Genomic DNA, 18,600 nt, shown 5'->3' on the forward strand with positions numbered 1-18,600 from the left:
AGTGGACTCTGTTCTCTTGCAGCATATTATATATAAATGTAGTATTTTCACTAAAATTGCAATTAAAAATCGTTTTATATTACCAACTTATAAGTACCCAATAAATAATAACTAATTATCAAGACATTTAATTACACGCGTTAATGAAAAAAATAAATATAATTAAAATATATTTTTTAATTGAACTCGGCCTCAATAAAAAAATCCACTTCAGCATCTAACTTGTATTTACCACTTTGGAGTTCAAAAACGTTTATCATGATTGTGGTTCGTAGATTTGTAGTGTACCCTATATACTGTAGACGTCTGTTGTCTGTATAGTACTATAGTACGGTAACTATTAGTACCCACATCGGGTCACATGTAAAATACTATAACGTTGACGGTGCGCAGGACAGAAAACACGAGTAGGTATACGATGATATTATTTAAATTTAATTATATTTTAAAAATCTGACCAAAATCGTTAAAACCGCCAACCGGTACTCCTAAAAAGACCGTAACCCTTAATTTTTTAAAGGCCAAGGTTTCTATAATAGGTCTTTGTCCGATCAGAACCTCGCCGATCGCCATGGTTAACAAACCGTAACGTTCCGGTGTGATTATAAACGGTTACACGGTGTGTACATATTATTTTATCATGAGCAGATTCGGTTCTATTAGGTAGTTCAAACGCGTAGCTCTGAATGCTCTGATGAATGATGATAAAACAATAATCTTTTTTCCTAAGATCGGCTACATTTTAATTGCATCATTTAAAATAATTAATTGTTAGCAATTTATTGTTATCTTTTTACTTTTCTTAATTTATTTATTAGAAATTAAATTTCATCATTTACAAAATATTTAAAAAAAATTCTTAATTAGGTAACAATATTATATTGTTGTACGAAAATACAGAATATTGATATAATTAAAATCTAAACCTCAAATAAAGTAATAATTTAAATTCATACAACGATTAAATCCGGAGGTAAATGGTAAATATTTTAGTAAAGGTAAAAAACAACACAGAAAATACCATGTTTAAAAACGTATTTATCGCCACATTAATACATAGTGTCAATCATTCAGAGTTCAGACCTGGACAAACGTCCTTACTAGCAAAGTTAAGACTCTACCTTTACGACTTCTGCACTATAATATGTATATATCACTATATCTGCTGCTATATATTATGGAATCGATATTATTTTAAGTATCCATATTATAAAATAATGTAGGTTTATCATATATATATAGTATTAGTTATAAACTACATATGTAGTCTGTAATGTATAGGCGTATACCTTTGGTCAAATGACTTATAAGCGCATTTATTACACATGAGACTAAAAAGAGGAAGGTAACCATGGCGTAAGTTGTGTTATGCTTTTATCAAAACCAAGCATGTAAGTTCGCGGATTGGTGTACGTAGTAATTTTGTAAAAAAAAAATTTTAAGAATCATAATTTTTATAGGAAAACATTAAGCAATAGAAAAATACATGTCTGATCACTTCATGTTATTTTTATTAAGCGGAGTAGGAGTTTCGAGTGAATTTCAAAATTATATTTGTATGATGACGGAAAATGTCATACTTTTATTCACAAAAAGCTACGTGCCATACCTATTCGTTATTATTCCTTATCAATAAATCTGTTGGAACTAACCAAAATTATATTGAATTATATTTTATAACATTGCAAAATTACTGTAAAAAAAAAAAAAATAGCTATTAGAACCAATGAATAGGTACAAAACAACGAAATAGTAAGAAATATATAGATTGAAGAGTAAATTACTTTTTTATTGAATTTGTTTTTTTTTAATGTATGCTGTCTAGATAGCATTAAATATTTGTTTGGCTCCCAATGATCTAATTATCAACTTTTGATAAAGATTGTTAACAATTTTAATGTATAACGTTAATCGTCTGTATTATTCTTAGAATAAATAAACAATTATAAATTACTAAGAAACTATAATCATTTGAATTTTGAATTTCCTAGGTATACCCCATCAAAATTTAACTAAACAATTATATTTAATAATTTACAATTAAAAATAAATTAATGAACATAAATTTGTATCAGAATAAGTACTCACTATAGTCACTAATCAATAAGTATTATAAAAAAATCTCAAGAATGTATAAAGGTGGTCTTTAGGTGTAGATATTTAAGAATTAATTTTCAAATGAAAACTATTTTTAATAGTAAAGGTCATCGAACACTTATCGCTGTACACTGATATACATAGTATCTAGCAACTATTAACCAGTATTCAAGATGGAGTAACCACTAACAATAAGTGACATTGATAAATTACATATTATAGTATATTGCATATAAATACAAAATCCTTAAATACCCGATACGTTTTCGATACCTACTCCTGTAGTTTCATTTCACCATTGTACATCACTTAAAATACTCATAATATTTTTTGAGTGTTGGACTTATCTTATTGTTTCTAACATTTAAATTGACAAAATTAATCATCAGTATTAGATTAAATTAACCATAAATAAGACAGAAAATTACTGAATAATACAATATAGCATATACTAGGTAGACAATATTATACATAGTAGACTGTTACAAAATCATAATTTAAATACTATGAATTTGACTGAAAGAATTATTAGAAAATTCTCTTTAAAATAATACAATTATTGTGCAGATTTAAAATAGCATAATATGTATGAATAGATTTTGTTGTTCAGGTAATATCTTTATTTCTTTAATAAAATAATAATTTAATAAAAAAAAAAAATAATAATAATAATAATAATAATAACTCACAACTCAAGTAACAGATATACAAACTTGTCACATAAAGTCGCAAGGGCATGTGTACATGTTCAATAAATAAAAATTAATAAAGCATATTTTTTTTTTTATCAACACATGGTCTTTTAAGAATACATCGCATTGGTATATACTTATAATATATTGTATAATAATACATATTATTTAGTGTATATTCTAATGTCTATTTATTTATTTAGTAAAAGGTAGGTGGTACAAAATACAAGAAAAAACATTGATGTCACTCTTAAAAATTATATAATCTTAATTTATACAAGTCTATAACACAGAAAATACTATTTTGTTTATAACTAAAAACATACAAGGTAAAATAATATTTATGTTCTTTTTAAGTCTTATATTCTAATGAGAAGGAAGTTAGGTAGATTGGTTTTTTCAATAGTGTGGACATTGTCTAGTTTGGAAATACGGGACACACACACACACACATACACACAATCAAACATAGACACACACTAACACATACAAACATCAATGTATAATATATCTTATACATCTACTTATGACTCTGTGGGTGATAAGTCTGTTGTGATTCTTCTAGCCAATGTGTTTTGTTCTGTCGTACTCCTTCAATCAATGGTTCAAGTTTCTCTGACAGATCAGCAATTGCCTGTCAATCAATAATAAGGTTATACTCAGTTAGAAATGTATCATCAATTTCGACTATTTACTTAAGAAATACCACATTAACACTAACTGTTAAAAATGTTATTAAATAAATTTATAAAAATAATAAGAATATTATTAGTTTTAAAATTAAAGTATATAAATAAAAGCTGTTAAATTAAATTCACCTGATATATGGGTAGACATATTGAGTCAATGAACCCGACTTGCATCATTGGTAACTGATCTTCTTTTTCTCGATTCATTATGTCCTATACAACAAAATTACATTTTAATATTATGTGTATAACAAAATATGCTTTAAACAATATGAATGAACCAGTTTTACTTACAATGGGTGTGATATTAAATTTTCTTCTTTCTATGTCACCTTGTTCAAAAAATTCATTAGTCACCAGTTCAGCCACCTAAACATAATAAATAATTTATAACATTTAAAAATGAATCACTAATAAGTAGTAGGATAATCAATACGCATATCATTATTCATAAGTATAAGTAAGTATATGACCATTGATTGTGAATACTAGTGTAGCACATACTCGTTTTTCAATCTCCCATGGTTTGGTTATAGCAGCTAAATCACACACGGTCATTAGCATGGCTCTAAATAGTTCTCTATCTTCTTCTCTGGTCCAGTCGTACATACCCGTGCGGACTAGTTCTAGGAACTTCCCTCGTTTTCTAAACATATTTAATTAAAAATTATTTATTATTATCAGATAAATATAAGTGCTATAGTATATATTATAATATTATGTTATAAAAATTATAAGATATTGAAATACGCACTTGATGTAAAATAATATTGTTACAAAAACTACATAAAATTGTATATTTATGTTAAAATATGAATATTATAAATAATAATTATTTTAGGTTGTTAAAAAAAAAAAAAATTGAAATTATTAAACAACGAGTTTACTAAAATAATTTCATAAATTATTACCTGAAGTATACAGCTAAATCAGTGGCTAAAATAGCATCTTCTAATACTTTAATAACGCGAGAATACTCATTTGGAGAAAGGTTACCTAAAATTTGATTACCCTAAAAAAAAATGATTTTTCTCATTAACAAAAAATAATGTCAAAACTTAAAAAAAATGTATATAATTCAATCGCATACTTGACTATTTAATATCATTAAACACTGGTCAAAATGATGGTGTTCCATAGTGGAGGTTGAGTATAGCTGTGCAAGTGGCGAGGAAACTCTGAAAGTAGATAATAAAAATAAAAATGAAATCATATGATATAAATCACGACAGAGAGAAAATATGCGCATGTCTTACTTTATTTGAAAGGAATTGTTTGTTCCACGATGGTCCAAATCGTGACAGAGACAAGCAATAATGAGGGCAAGGCATTCCAAATCACCAAAAACTTGCCACCAGCGTGTTGCCTAGAACAAATATATTTTAATAAAAAATAAAATATGTACTTTTTATTACATTTAATTATAATATTATATACATACAGTAATGATGGAAAACATCATCTGAGCAACATTGAACGCATGCCTCCAATTGTGGTAAGTCACTGATCGATAGTTTTTTTTTACACTTAACAGCCATCGACACAACACCTGATAGTCAATATGAAAAGGTTCGACCAAATCCATATCCATAAACATTCTTATGCTTGCCTGAAAATGAAAATAATTGTGAATGTTCGTTCATATCCACAGAGGAAAAAACAATAATACTATGTATATTTTATACTAACTAGTAATGTGTCATCGTCACTCATATAAATGTCGTCAAAAGAAAAATCGTACAAATTGTACGTAACAGCCGATGGCACTTGCAAAGCCTAAAACAATGAGAACGTAAAAATCCGCAAAATTAATAAAATTTAATGATTTACCCTCAACTTTTGCGCGTCTTCCAGTGAAGCTGAAGCGTGGTAACTAAGCACGTCCAACGTAACATTTTGTTTTGCATTGGCAATGATGGCCTTCTCGAACCTACGAATTAAACTACCGAGTAACAAACGTAAAATCCTTATCATGGCACAATAATATTGTGACAAGTGCATTTGGGCTTGGTGCACTTTTACTTACTTACATGTGTGTGTTATGTATTCCCATGCCACAAAATATGGCAAACGCTTCCACGAAGTTTTCATCGTTTTTGGTAAATAAGAGATCATCAAACTTGTTGACTAACTGTAACACATAATATTTAACATTTAGTATACATCTTCAATAATGAACATTAAATTATAGATAAAAGTTTATGATAACTTTATCTTAAAACATCATCATAAGAATTTTAATAAGACCTGACAATACGAAAATTGTTGTTGATACAAACATTGATTTTTTTGTAAATATTACAATCACATTTTTTAGAAAAACCAAAAAATAATTGTTTAACTAAAATTTAAAACGTAAAATAAGATGTATAGACATATAATAGTACAAATAAACTTTTTTGTATTAAAAAATTATTCACAAATATTACAAATCTAAAATATATGTAGATCACTGTCATATTCTGATAAAATGTACGGACAAACAACATCTGAACCAGAACTTGAAACCAATGTTATAAAATTAATTAAAAACCAATATTTTTTTCCTTATTAAAGATAAATAAATACACAATTTACAAACTGTGAAAAAAAAAATGTTAATAATATGCTGATTTGAATAAGCAAAAAACTGGATAGCGTGAAAATTAAAAACTGTATTATAACGGTTGAAAACGATTTGTACGAATACGGTTATCTACCACTAGTAGATAACCGGAAAGCCGAACGGAGATAGATTTTATGTTTGTCGTCGAGGTTCCGAATAATATCAACAATTAACAAACGAGCCCAACTGCGAGGTCTCTGACCGATTTCAGACGGTATAATATTACGGTTACATATTAATAACTACGACTCGGATTTCAATGCATTTGCATCTTTTATTGGGAATGTCTAACACGATGCTTTCCAAGCTAAAATTGTGTTTTAAGTACTTTTTTGTAACTACAAAAAAACGTTGGAGCATGTTTTGCATTTTTAATTTTTTTAAATATTTTTGACCTATTTCTCGTATTATCATTAAAAAAATTGACTTCATTAAAATATAAACATACTACATACTACCATAATATAATAAAAATGTGTAATACATAGTGAAATAAAAATGTAATTTGTAAAATTGTAATACTTATTTATTTAATTAATATACATTTTTTGTTCTTTGAAAACAAACTAAAATTTAAATTTATGTTTAAATTAATTTCTTGGAGGGCATATTTTAACGCTTTTAGATCATAAACCAATTTTCTGAAAGGGTTATTTCCGAAGGTTTTAGGCCATGAATGCATTTTTTAATATTCTTATAGCATTTAAATCCGAGCCCTATTAATAGCATTAAAATTTGTTGTTATTGTCAACTTACTTGTATCACTCCGATGATTTGACCGGACGAATTCTTGATCGGCATGCACAGCACGGTGGAGTGTTTGAAACCAGTGTCTTCGTCCACCGACTGATCGAAACGGCTGTCTTCGTAAGCGTTTGCAATGTTTACGGTCTGAAAACGATTACGGTTCGCAATGAGTTTTGTTACACACTGTGTACGACCGAGGCCGCTAAACTCTGGTTTTAATAGGATTAATTTTTATTCATAATGGCATTAGTGATGATTTGTATTTCTCGTCATCGGCACTATTATAATATTATAACATAGGATACGGTTTCTCGACCGCACAAAGTCTCGTTGGTATATACGGACGTCAAAGAGTTCGAAGTAAGCGGATTTACGAGTTACGACAATGCGGCTATGTCCGCATTATAATAGGTATTGAAGTAATGACGATTTTTTTTTTTAATATCTATTTTTTTGTTGTTGTTGTTGTTGTTGAACAGTCGGAGGGCGATAAGGTTTAAAAATAAATCGAGGAACCAATATTATTACAATTGTCTGGTGTTATAACAGTCGACGAGCATAGAAAAAAACTAAAATATATCATTCTTATTTTGTTTATCAGCATATTATACGGGATATATACGGTGTTAATGAGGAGTAAACAAATAAACACATTTTTTAAATGTGTAACATCTTAACAGGGTAATTGATCGTGACACAACCAGTTTATTTTTATTCTTTAGAAATATAAATAAAATAGAAATCATAATAATATGCGTTTAATGTTTGTGTATTATTTGGAAATAAAAACACGAATAAACCTAAAATAAAATACATTTTATAGGATGTTTATTTTTATAAATGCATTAATTAACGTTTTTAAGTGCATTAAATTCCTAGCCCTACGCTTATTATTCACACCGTTGTAGTGTATGTATATTTTTATGTTACGCTTACCTCTCCAGTAGTGGCCACGTAACCGGTTATACCGATGTTGACTGGAAATCTGCTTTCGAAAGGGCTAAAAAATGACGGCACTGTTAATAGTTACCTAGGTCATAAAAAGGAGGCTGGAAATAAATCGTTTAATCTCTTACTAGTGTTGAGAATTTTTCTATTTTCTCCTTCTTCGCAAAGAAGGAGAAATAGAAGGAGACTTTACCTAGTCCGCTCGTTGTCCTTCCCCTCCAAGTCGTTCGCTTCCAAGTCGAACACTCGCGAAAAGCTCGCTTTGGACGCCTCGTGCAACAGCAATACCTGTTAAATACATGATTATATAGACTATATTATGTTATTAAATACCAAATAAGTTTCGTTTGTTGAAATCGAACTAACGGAGGTGCGTCAACAAATAACAACTATTCACTGTATTAATAGTAAGCAGCCCATAAAAATATAAATAGGTTTAAATATACGTTATATAATATTATATATGATGTACATAATATATGCATTATGCATAGCATAATTTAAAGCGTAAACACGCATACGCTTTCTGATTTATTGTAAATTATCTTAGACCGATAAATGTTATCATAACCACTTACAAAAACTATCCGAATGATTGTTATGATCTTCAAAATTATAAAATTAGAACTTTACGAAAATCGAGTATATTTCAATGTTGAAAAGTAACCAAAATACGCTATATTTTACGAGCCTTATTTTATAATAATTATTTCATAATTTCAATAAGAATCATAAAAATTCACAAACAATAAAAATTTAAACTTAAAGCTTTTAAAAGACCCGCATGTATTGCCTCCGTCTCACCAAAATATACGTTTACCAGTTCCAATTTTGTGTGTTTAGAAATTATCAGAATGAAATGACCTATTATAAAGCTTAAATATAAGAACAATATCTGTGTACTGTCGTTGAATTTTTACAGTATTTTGATGTTAAAACGAGTTACGAGTATTCAAAATGTTAGTAATAATGCTCATAATTCACTTAAAAATTAAAGTATCGTAAAAAAACCAACGAGACAACACAGACAATGTTTTTGATAACTTTAAGTCTTATAACAGGTTAATGTCCATTACAATTTAAGGTAACAACGAAAAATTGGAACTACTGGACGTACATTTTAATGTTTAGTATGTTTACGTTAGTATAACATGGAGTCGACGCGTGCGGGTACGACACCCTCTTAAGAATAAGTATGTCGGTCGGGGAAAATGTCCTCTTTTACCCTCTGCTACTGACACGACTGTGATTAGTATGATTTATAATCTACATTGCACAATTATCGTCATAAACATAAACTATAATTACCTGGACCCTTTGACATTGTATAAGCGACTGCGTGTGGGTGAGGATTCTAAAAACCATATGCTCTATTGTGCTCTGTTCTTCGAAAATCATACGTGCGAGATCCAGTAGCACCTGATTTACAACATAATAATAATTCATTCAGCTCATTAAAAGTATACCAAACAAATAATAATTATAATAATAATAATAATGTGCATAATATAGAATGCATAAAATCAAGATGACCTATATATATTATCATGATTTGACCTGATTAAATTACACACCTGGTTCCTTTTTACTTCTAACTGACTTTTTTCGTATAACTGCGCGTTTCTGAGACCGATGCCACAGAATTGCAAATAATCAGCGAAAACTTTCTCATCGTTTTGAGTGAAACACGGTGCATTTTTTTTGTTTATCACCTGAAAATGATCGAATAACACGGTTAGTACCACGCAATATTATGATGGTATAACGACAGATATCATTCAAATCTTACCTGTGCTACGCCCATTACTTCGCCATTGAAATCTTTGATCGGCATGCACAGTAAACTGTGCGTTTTATAACCAGTGCGGGCATCGATATCGTGGTTGAAACGTGTGTCCTGAAAACAACAATAGACTTTATTTAAATATGTATTAATATGATTGTGATACACAGTAGCCTTGAAAACGCGGTAATCTCAAAAAGACACTACACCTTGACCCAACATCATGGGGGCATCTAAATAATCTATGGAAAAGTATTTTTTTTTTTTTTTTTTGACAATTTATTGGTAATCAGCAAACAGAAAGGTCTAAAAAATACTGCTAGTGTAATACATGTATGTATAATTAATGATTATCAAATCATACTTTGTAAAAAAAAACTGGCACATAACAAAAAATACAAGATTTAAAAGGTATACACGAAAGAAGATTAAAATTGAATTTATCTTCTAATGTCATACACCAAAATCTATAAATCATTTTTTTTAAATTTGTATTATTAAATTAGCATTTATCGTTAAATAACGTCCAGACGTTTAATACACTAACATGTATACGACTTAAATTATAATAAATGTGATGATTGTTGTCTTTGAAATCGTCTAACTATTGTGTTCGTAGATTTCAGTTTCCCGAATATCTAAATATTTAAATAAGGCAGTTATTTTTATGTTCGGAATGACAAGAAGATTTTTATTGTTTTAATTTTAACAAAAACTGCTATTTTGGTTTAAATATAGAATAGGAGCATTTGATTGTGAAACCGGTTCTTCTAGTTGACAATGTACGCGAGGTTAGAAACTGATATCCGATAAAAAATTACACAACTACAATTAATACTAATGTCGTAATAATTTAATATTCAGTTTTTTTTTGTCATTAAATACTACGTATAACATCCTTTAGCAGATGTCTCCATAAAAAATAATAAAATGGATTGATAAGAATTAGAAAAATTTATCGTTAAATCACTAAACAATCGGAATGGCTAGACAATAAATAAAAGGTTTCTATTTTTTTTTGTGAAAACATTAAATAACACTTCAATATTGTTGATACCACAAACTGCGGTGCTGCAGAGTCTACAGTGTAAACCTAAAACAATTATACATATATATGTAATAAACTATGATATGTCCAGAAGCCGAAACTACGTTGTAAATTGGTTCTAAGTTAAAACTAAACATTTACAGTTTCGGTGCAAGTGAATACAGAATAATACGGTTAGAATTCGCCAAAAAAAATAATGTGTAATGTAAATTTAAGGTGATCAAAATAAAATATTCGATAGTAACAGCTGTTATCGAGCGAAAAACAATAAGCTACATCATTTGGGGGTACGTTTATGAACCCTCAAAATCCCTCAGCACATCTGTTTACAAACGTATCGACAATATGATATTATTGTACGACGACAATACGTTATAGGTAGGTAGCGGTCTGAAATATTATTTATATAAGTGACGGGCCATAGCTTTTATGAAAAGGGAGTTATGAATATTTCACTATTACATTCTCAGGCCTCGTTTTAACGAAAAAATATACATTATATTCTTGCATTTACCCTGCACAGTTGTTAGTTAACCATAATGGTATATCGTTAACCGTGTGTCAGGCGAATTCGTATATTATATATATGTTACTATTACCCACTAGTGATATCACCCAGTGACGACGATAAATATACTTTCATTATTTTATCGTTATCGACCAACTTATTGACTAAAATACGAAATATTACAAATCACTGGACAGTAAAAATATCGAAAACGCGAATTTCGACAATAAATAACGAGAAATCGGTAAGAAAAAAAAATTCTTAGAAGTGGTTACACCTCCCCTCCTCATTTTGAAAGTCCCGAGAGCACGCCCGTGTTTTTCATCATAATTTCCATAAATATCGATCGTATAAAATTCGGTCATTTACCTTGTACGCGTCCGGTATGTTAACCGGATCACCGCTTTCGGCCACGTACCCGACGATGCCCGTGCCCCACGGTATGTGTATTTCTTTTTTCTTTTCCATCTCCTGCAACGTGGACCGCGAGCACACGTCGAACAGCTTGGACACCAGACACTTGGACTGGCAGCCCTGGAAGTGGTGCGGGGCGGCCGCGTTCATCGACGTCTGCAGCGAGCCCACGTTGGTGGACCCTATCGGCGACCCGACGGTCAGGCCGCCGACGGCCGCCTCTTCGACGGGCACAGCCGGTTGCGGGGCCGGCGCGTCGCAGGACGCAATAGGAACACGTTCGTTGCACGCCGACGACGACGACGAAGATGACGAATGGCGGTGCAGATTGCGGTAGCTGTAGTTGTTGTTGTTGTTGTTGTTGTTGTTGTTGTTATGGTGGTGGTGATGGTGATGATGGTGATGGGGGTGATGGCTGCTGTTCTGGGGGATGTGGTGCAGATGGTTCTGTTGTGAGTGGAGGACGGCGGTGGTGGTGCGAGGAGGCTCCTCGGCCGCGGCCGCGGTAGATGCAGCAGTGGATGCAGTGACGGCGGAGATGGTAGAAGACGCGGCGGAGGTGGTGGAAGTGGCAGTGGCGGTCGTGGAGGCGGAATGGTCGTCTTTGCTCAAACAGCCGACGGTTATGCTGGCGTGCGGTCTCCGCGGGCTGCACACGCGCTTCGCGGGCCGGTGGTGGTGATCGTGCTGGCACGCCGACAGGCCGCCGCCCTGGACAAGGAACAGCGAGCCGCGGTCTGCGTTCAACAGCGTACTGACGTTCTGCAGGATCTTGTGGCACAGCGACCGCACGTCCAGTTCGTTGCATATGTCTTTCACCTGAAAAACACAACGGTAAACGTACAAATATGAAGTTATAATGGTAATTGATTTATCGATCCGGTCGAACATACTGCAGAGAAACAGAGATATAGTAACGGATAATATAAGATATAAATAGATAGTATAGATACATATAAGATATTACCTATGAGATAGGTTCAGTGGCGTAGCCAGGATTTTCTTTTTTGTAATAAAATAAATCTACAACCGTGTGATAAAATAATAAAATAAATGAATGATTATCATCACCAGTGCAGTCGACTACGTGAATAACACGGCATAACAGATTACATATTTTTATTACCACGACCAAATTATTGTATTCCTATTTTATAAACATTATATTTTTCATGAAAATACGGTCGAAGGGCGGTGGTGGGGGGGGGGTCAACACCTATCTACGCCACTGTATATATTGAACTGCATCCGGACAAGAATATATAGTTACGGATTATACTATACACAAGTCACTAAAACGTACAAATCAGTGTAGCATATACGCGTTAATTATAAAGGTATTAGCTACCACGGGTTACTAAAGCGTACATAGTCTTAGTGCAAAATTAATCGAATCCTCTACAGCTGTATTCAGTCGAAAATCGCTAATAATTGTTATGAAATACGTTCTAGTTTATATAATCTACGAACGAGCATATAACTTAAGACACGATTTAAATTTAAAGATATCTCTCATTTTGTATATTCAATATTATGTTATACTCGCACCATTTGTCCACAGCTGTGCATGTATAAGTATTTACAAATACAATAATATTATGTATATTATTCAATGTTAATTGTCGCTTTTCTAGGAATGTTTTAAATCGCGGGCACGTGTCTATTTTATATAATTAAAAGTATCTCGTCCTGATAAGGAATAGGTATTACCTTATACGATAAAAATCCGTAGCTAATCGAATTTATTACAAATGTACGTATAATACTTCTGTCCGCATAAAAAATTCAACACAGCCGCAGATGAGCGACGACGGCGGCGGCGAAGTATATTATTATTATTATTATTATTATTATTATATGTACGTGGGCGACACAGACATACAGACAAAAAGGAATACCCTGTACAAAGTTAATTACTATTTTATGTACGCGTGCATACATCGCGGTTCATTAAAATGCAGATCGCGTTGCGTTCTCGCAAACACCAATTGATTTGTATAAATTCCAATAGCGGCGGGGCATTAATGAACCCCGCTTGTCCAAGGTTTAAATATGTCCAATTAAAGACTGTTTGTGTTTCTATATACGTATTACGTATAATATTATATTATTATTTATTATTATAATATTAATATGTGTGTTCGCGGTGATGCAGGCGGCAGCGACGAGATGGCTTCGCTGTACGACGACACAATTTTGTTTAGTTGCGTACAATATCGGTTATATAGACTGTGCATTTCCGTCACCCACTCCACCTAGGTCGACACGTATATGCTACGAATTGCAGGGTGTCAACTTTTGGATTGTTCCTATACAGTTCTGAACGCGTCGTTATTATATACCTACCTATCTGCCCTATATAACATACTTCGGATACGCAATCGCCACGTAAACCGTTTTCAAGTGAGATTGAATTCGTCTTAAAGCCCTATAAACTCAAGAAGTGTAATATAACATATGTATAAATAATACTATTTTTTTCAAGAACATTTTTATAAATATATCCAGAAATGTAAATTCCCTTTGTACAATCAAGTTATAAACACACATCAAAGGAAATTAAGTATATTGAATTCGCACATCAGCATCCATCACCTTAAGTTAAATATCTACCTACGTGACAACGTCATATACATCAGCGGTTCACAAACTGCTTTGATTCTCATCTCAGTCATCTCACATTAATAATGTCAAAACTATAAATGCTAAAATTAAATTGATATGTACAATTTTATTGAATCTAAATATTGGCATATAATATAACCCATAGACCAACAGTTTGACGAGTTGTATAATAGTTTCATTATTACTTATTAGTTATTAGGGTGCAGACTTTTTGCGTTTGCATGTTTTTATAATATTATATTAAATAGTTGTAAAAATTAATATTTTAGGAAAAATGAAAATTTGTTTTGTAAATTGAAATAACCTGTTTACCATACTTAACTACAAATTTGATTTTTATTGTATTTCTCGAAGTTTTAGAAAAAAATGTATAATTAACAAAATTATAATATTATGTGCAATTTTGAACATTTCACCATGTCTTACGAAAATATTTTATTTATTTTATCTAACTTAATTATTTTTTTATCTAGAATTTTAAAACAATCAAATAAGAGTATAGTTATAAATTATAATCTATTATTGATTACAAACTATAATATAGGTAATACTATTCTATACCTATAAACTTTTTTATTGTGCAGGGTTTAGAAATTAAAATTAAAAATAGATCATATCATTCATATCGTTTTTTAGTTATTGTACTGTTTAAATAAAACGAGTAATCATCTGTTAAGAATATATTATGAATTTTTAGTAGTAGATAATAAGTCCCGAACCCTACGACCTACATAATATACAGATAAACATAAATCGCCAAGGAAGTGACGGTGTAAACGTGTATAGGCATAGTCTTACCAATTCAAAGATGAGCTGCTTCTCGTCTAGTTGCCGGAGCTCGTGTCTGGACCGTCTCCTTGCTACCGGTGCCGTAGTCGTCTCGTCTGGGTGTTCGTAAGACGCGAGGAATGTGGGTGTACCGTCCACAGTGGTCACCATGGGCTTTAGGCCGCCCCGTTCGAATTCGTGTGCAGATATCTTACGAACCGGTGTAGTGGTGCCACTATTGCCACCACCGCCACCACTGCAGCCGGACGTGCCTATGGATTGCTGACGTTCAATGCCCGTCGGCGTCATCGTCGCGTTTCCGCCGCTACTTCCTCCGCCACTTCCGCAGCCGCCGGCGCCAGTCGCGCCACAGCTGCTGGCCGAAGCGTGTGAAACGAGCCAGGCGTCCACGATGTTTCTAGTAGCTTTTCTGAATACACGAAGACAAAACCAATTGTGGTCAAAATCATAACACACATTTTATATTTCCAAGGTGATCAACAAGCATCAATATATCCCCTCTTTTCTTCATCAATATAATACAGTTATCCAAAATCTAATTTTTTCGTATTTTTTTTTTTTTAATAAACCTAAGACCATATTTTGTACTTTTTTAGGAGTGCCCTGTTTTTTTTTTGAAATAAAACCCACTTTTTTATTGTAAATTATTTCATTTTCAATTCTCAGTTGGACGTACTCAAATAAAGCGATGGGATACATTTCCTCTTTTTAATTTCTTTTAAACATGATGCAACTGTCCACAACAGTAGACACTAGAAATATAGTTTATGATGACAGATGAGTAATAATTGCCATTCAAGAGACCAGAAAAACAGGTCATAAATAAACGGTAGTCATAAACAACTAAGTTGCAGATAGAAGTTTTGCTCCTGGGACGTTATAGGACCCAATGGGTCATTAAACCATTGTTTTTCTCAATTACAACGGTTGTAATTATAGACGACTTTTAATGTACATATTCGACGTGGATTTTGCTATAAATGACGTCCTACAGTATTCGTAAATGAATTAAACGTAATAGGTTTCTATTAAGAGAATAAAATTCTTATTAAATAATCATTTTTTAATAATATTTTATTACAATTATATACCTAACTACTATAATAAATCGACTATTGTGTTATCAAACACCAGTCCGCTCGGTATTGGATGTTAATGGGTGTACAACATGGTGAAACAATGTCCCCAAAAGTACCTACTAAAATAGGTATCCAATATGGCAATATCCAAATCATAAAATTACAAAATCGATTGTATACCTGAGAAAATAATCGTAAGCGAAATCCCTGTGCTCGTCGAGCCATGCTTCGATTTTCGCATATTCCGGGTCATAGTGACTTCTGGACGACGGACTTTGCGGTCCCGGCGACGACAGGGTAGTGATCCGAATCAGTTCTCCGCCACCACAGGGCTCTGCAGTCATTCGCAGTTCCTCCCCGACGCTTCCTCTGGATGGCAACCCTGTAACAAGAGAATACACAAACGTAAGTATAATATACAAATGATGTACATCACGTAAGATGCATATGCCGATGAGTAACGGAACTATTTTTCACGCACAGTATTTGTATCTGTACAATACAATATTATACATATATGTGCAAGTGTGTGTATTATGTATATCACATTATGAGCACAGTGCACGTGCTACGTAGGTAAAACTATTAACGGACGTCTTTTATTAAAAATTATGGTGATTATAATTCAACCGATGCCAAATAGCATACAAATATATAATAATATTAAACTTCAACGTTTTCGTATTATTTTTTAAACACTATAAAGTATCAACCACTTAATTAAATATATTATAGGTACAACTATAAAGCAAGTATGTTATATTCTCGAACCAATACCAATGTCATCGTATAATAACAAGCACAACCACCAAACAGGACACATTCACACCATCACACGTAAAACTGTTTGAATAAATTGTATATCCATATACAAATATCGTGTATGCAATATAATATATTAAGTATAATAATAAAACCACTAGTAACATATAAAAACCCATATACATAATATTATAAAACATACACCAGTTTGAGTTCTGAGCATAGTGCGGCGATGAAAACAAAATTTAATAGCAAGCCGGTAAAAAGAAGGTATGCGCGAAAAAAAACATTATAATATACGATGATTAATAACCTTCGATCAGAATCCACATAAATTATACACATATACGCATATATATATATGTGTATAAAATATGTGTATCATCGTCTGATCGGGACCGAATTAATTCGTGTGCGGCAGCCCGGCAGACATGGATATTTATATTTATTATCATTTGTGTCATTAAAATATTGTTTTCTTTATCAATACCCTCGTGATTAAAGTGTACCGCCGGCGAGTGTATACCGGATTGATGTTCATACGTACCTACCTATATAATATACACATTTCCCTAATAATTATTCCAATACAAAGCACGATTATTTTATGCATATGATTATATATATACGTGTGAGAGAATGAGAGAGATGCACAATCGTATAGCGGTCGACCGATTCCTGATTTTGCTAATTTCCTTCGAGTCAATTCGTTATAAAAAAGCTGTGTCAGCCATAAAATGCGTGTACGGAGTTTATTTGTGGAAAAATCATAAAAAAAAAATACCATGACAGTATATAATGTTACGCTTACGGTTAATTAAAACGTTATAAATTTGACTTTCTGCGATAACCGGTGCGAACGACAAAATTCAGGCGAAAAAACCAACCATATCACTGTACAATATACGGACGAACGCGTCGCCGTCGCGTTGGTTGCACATAGGCCATGCAATATTATATATATAAATGAGACGCGTTGAGGCTTAATTATTATAAAATATGATATTAATATATATATTTTTTTATATTTTTTTTTTTTTTGTAACGTGTTCAGGTACCTGCATCGTCGTTGTTGTTGTTTGTATTTTTGTTGTTGTTGTTGTGGCGATATTTGGTTCGACGGTACCGATGGTGACCCATACCAAAAGTTTGGCCCATTGAACAATGCACCATCACGCGGTGTGCTTATAGCTGCACCGCCATTAAATTTCGACCGTTCCGCAGGACGTTACAAGGTGACCTTGTCATTGTTGTACGCGTATATTGTCGGCGAGTTAAACCCAGACGCCACGTCCTCTGCACACGCAATGGCACACAACATAAAGTAGGTAAGGGGGGTTCGTTATTTCATTTAAAAAAAGAGAGAAAAAAAACCAATACTCGGGTCGTATATAACAGAATTCCAGCTCGGAAAATAAACGCGTAACTTATAATGTACTATGACGAGTTCGGAAATTAAAAACGAAACGTCACCATCGTGCGTCCCGGCCCGTCTAGATAATTTGTACACTATCAAACCATTCTTAACGAAGCATACAAAATCAGATAAATACGTCCTTAGAAAAATGTACGTATTTATAAATTACCGCCATTGTACTTGCAATAACTAAAAAAACCGAACAAAACACGACAAGGCATACACACACTCATTTATATAGTTTTTATTTCCATAGGTCTGACCTATATATTTTGGTTTTTACACATGAACCGTGTTAAACCTAAACAGATTATAACAGAAGTGGCCACACCTGTTAGTCATTGAACTTAAATTATATAATTTTTACTTGGTCGGATATATCTACCTACTCCTCTTA

The 18,600-nt window shown here is 32.3% G+C and overlaps 1 protein-coding gene across 3 annotated transcripts in view; it reads right to left on the reverse strand.

Annotated features, from left to right (window-relative positions):
• Positions 1-2,302: 2,302 nt before the first annotated feature.
• Positions 2,303-18,600, reverse strand: part of LOC132928261 (dual 3',5'-cyclic-AMP and -GMP phosphodiesterase 11-like) — a 78,014-nt gene continuing 61,716 nt past the window's right edge. For 2 of the 3 annotated variants that reach the window (XM_060992810.1, XM_060992812.1), the window contains 20 exons: positions 16,205-16,406; positions 14,955-15,354; positions 11,487-12,350; positions 9,568-9,675; positions 9,353-9,490; positions 9,087-9,197; positions 7,972-8,066; positions 7,767-7,830; positions 6,840-6,974; positions 5,509-5,609; positions 5,309-5,408; positions 5,168-5,254; positions 4,920-5,087; positions 4,735-4,844; positions 4,569-4,656; positions 4,390-4,490; positions 3,983-4,124; positions 3,773-3,847; positions 3,608-3,691; positions 2,303-3,423 (listed from right to left, as the gene is read on the reverse strand). In XM_060992810.1, the coding sequence (XP_060848793.1) occupies positions 3,310-3,423; positions 3,608-3,691; positions 3,773-3,847; positions 3,983-4,124; positions 4,390-4,490; positions 4,569-4,656; positions 4,735-4,844; positions 4,920-5,087; positions 5,168-5,254; positions 5,309-5,408; positions 5,509-5,609; positions 6,840-6,974; positions 7,767-7,830; positions 7,972-8,066; positions 9,087-9,197; positions 9,353-9,490; positions 9,568-9,675; positions 11,487-12,350; positions 14,955-15,354; positions 16,205-16,406 (3,287 nt within the window). In that variant the 3' untranslated portion in view covers positions 2,303-3,309. Of the gene's footprint in view, positions 3,424-3,607; positions 3,692-3,772; positions 3,848-3,982; positions 4,125-4,389; positions 4,491-4,568; positions 4,657-4,734; positions 4,845-4,919; positions 5,088-5,167; positions 5,255-5,308; positions 5,409-5,508; positions 5,610-6,839; positions 6,975-7,766; positions 7,831-7,971; positions 8,067-9,086; positions 9,198-9,352; positions 9,491-9,567; positions 9,676-11,486; positions 12,351-14,954; positions 15,355-16,204; positions 16,407-17,844; positions 18,083-18,600 lie in introns of all 3 variants that reach the window. The other variant, XM_060992811.1, reaches the window with a different exon arrangement.

The sequence above is a fragment of the Rhopalosiphum padi genome, chromosome 4 (assembly GCF_020882245.1).
Source record: "Rhopalosiphum padi isolate XX-2018 chromosome 4, ASM2088224v1, whole genome shotgun sequence".
Taxonomy (NCBI): domain Eukaryota; kingdom Metazoa; phylum Arthropoda; class Insecta; order Hemiptera; family Aphididae; genus Rhopalosiphum; species Rhopalosiphum padi.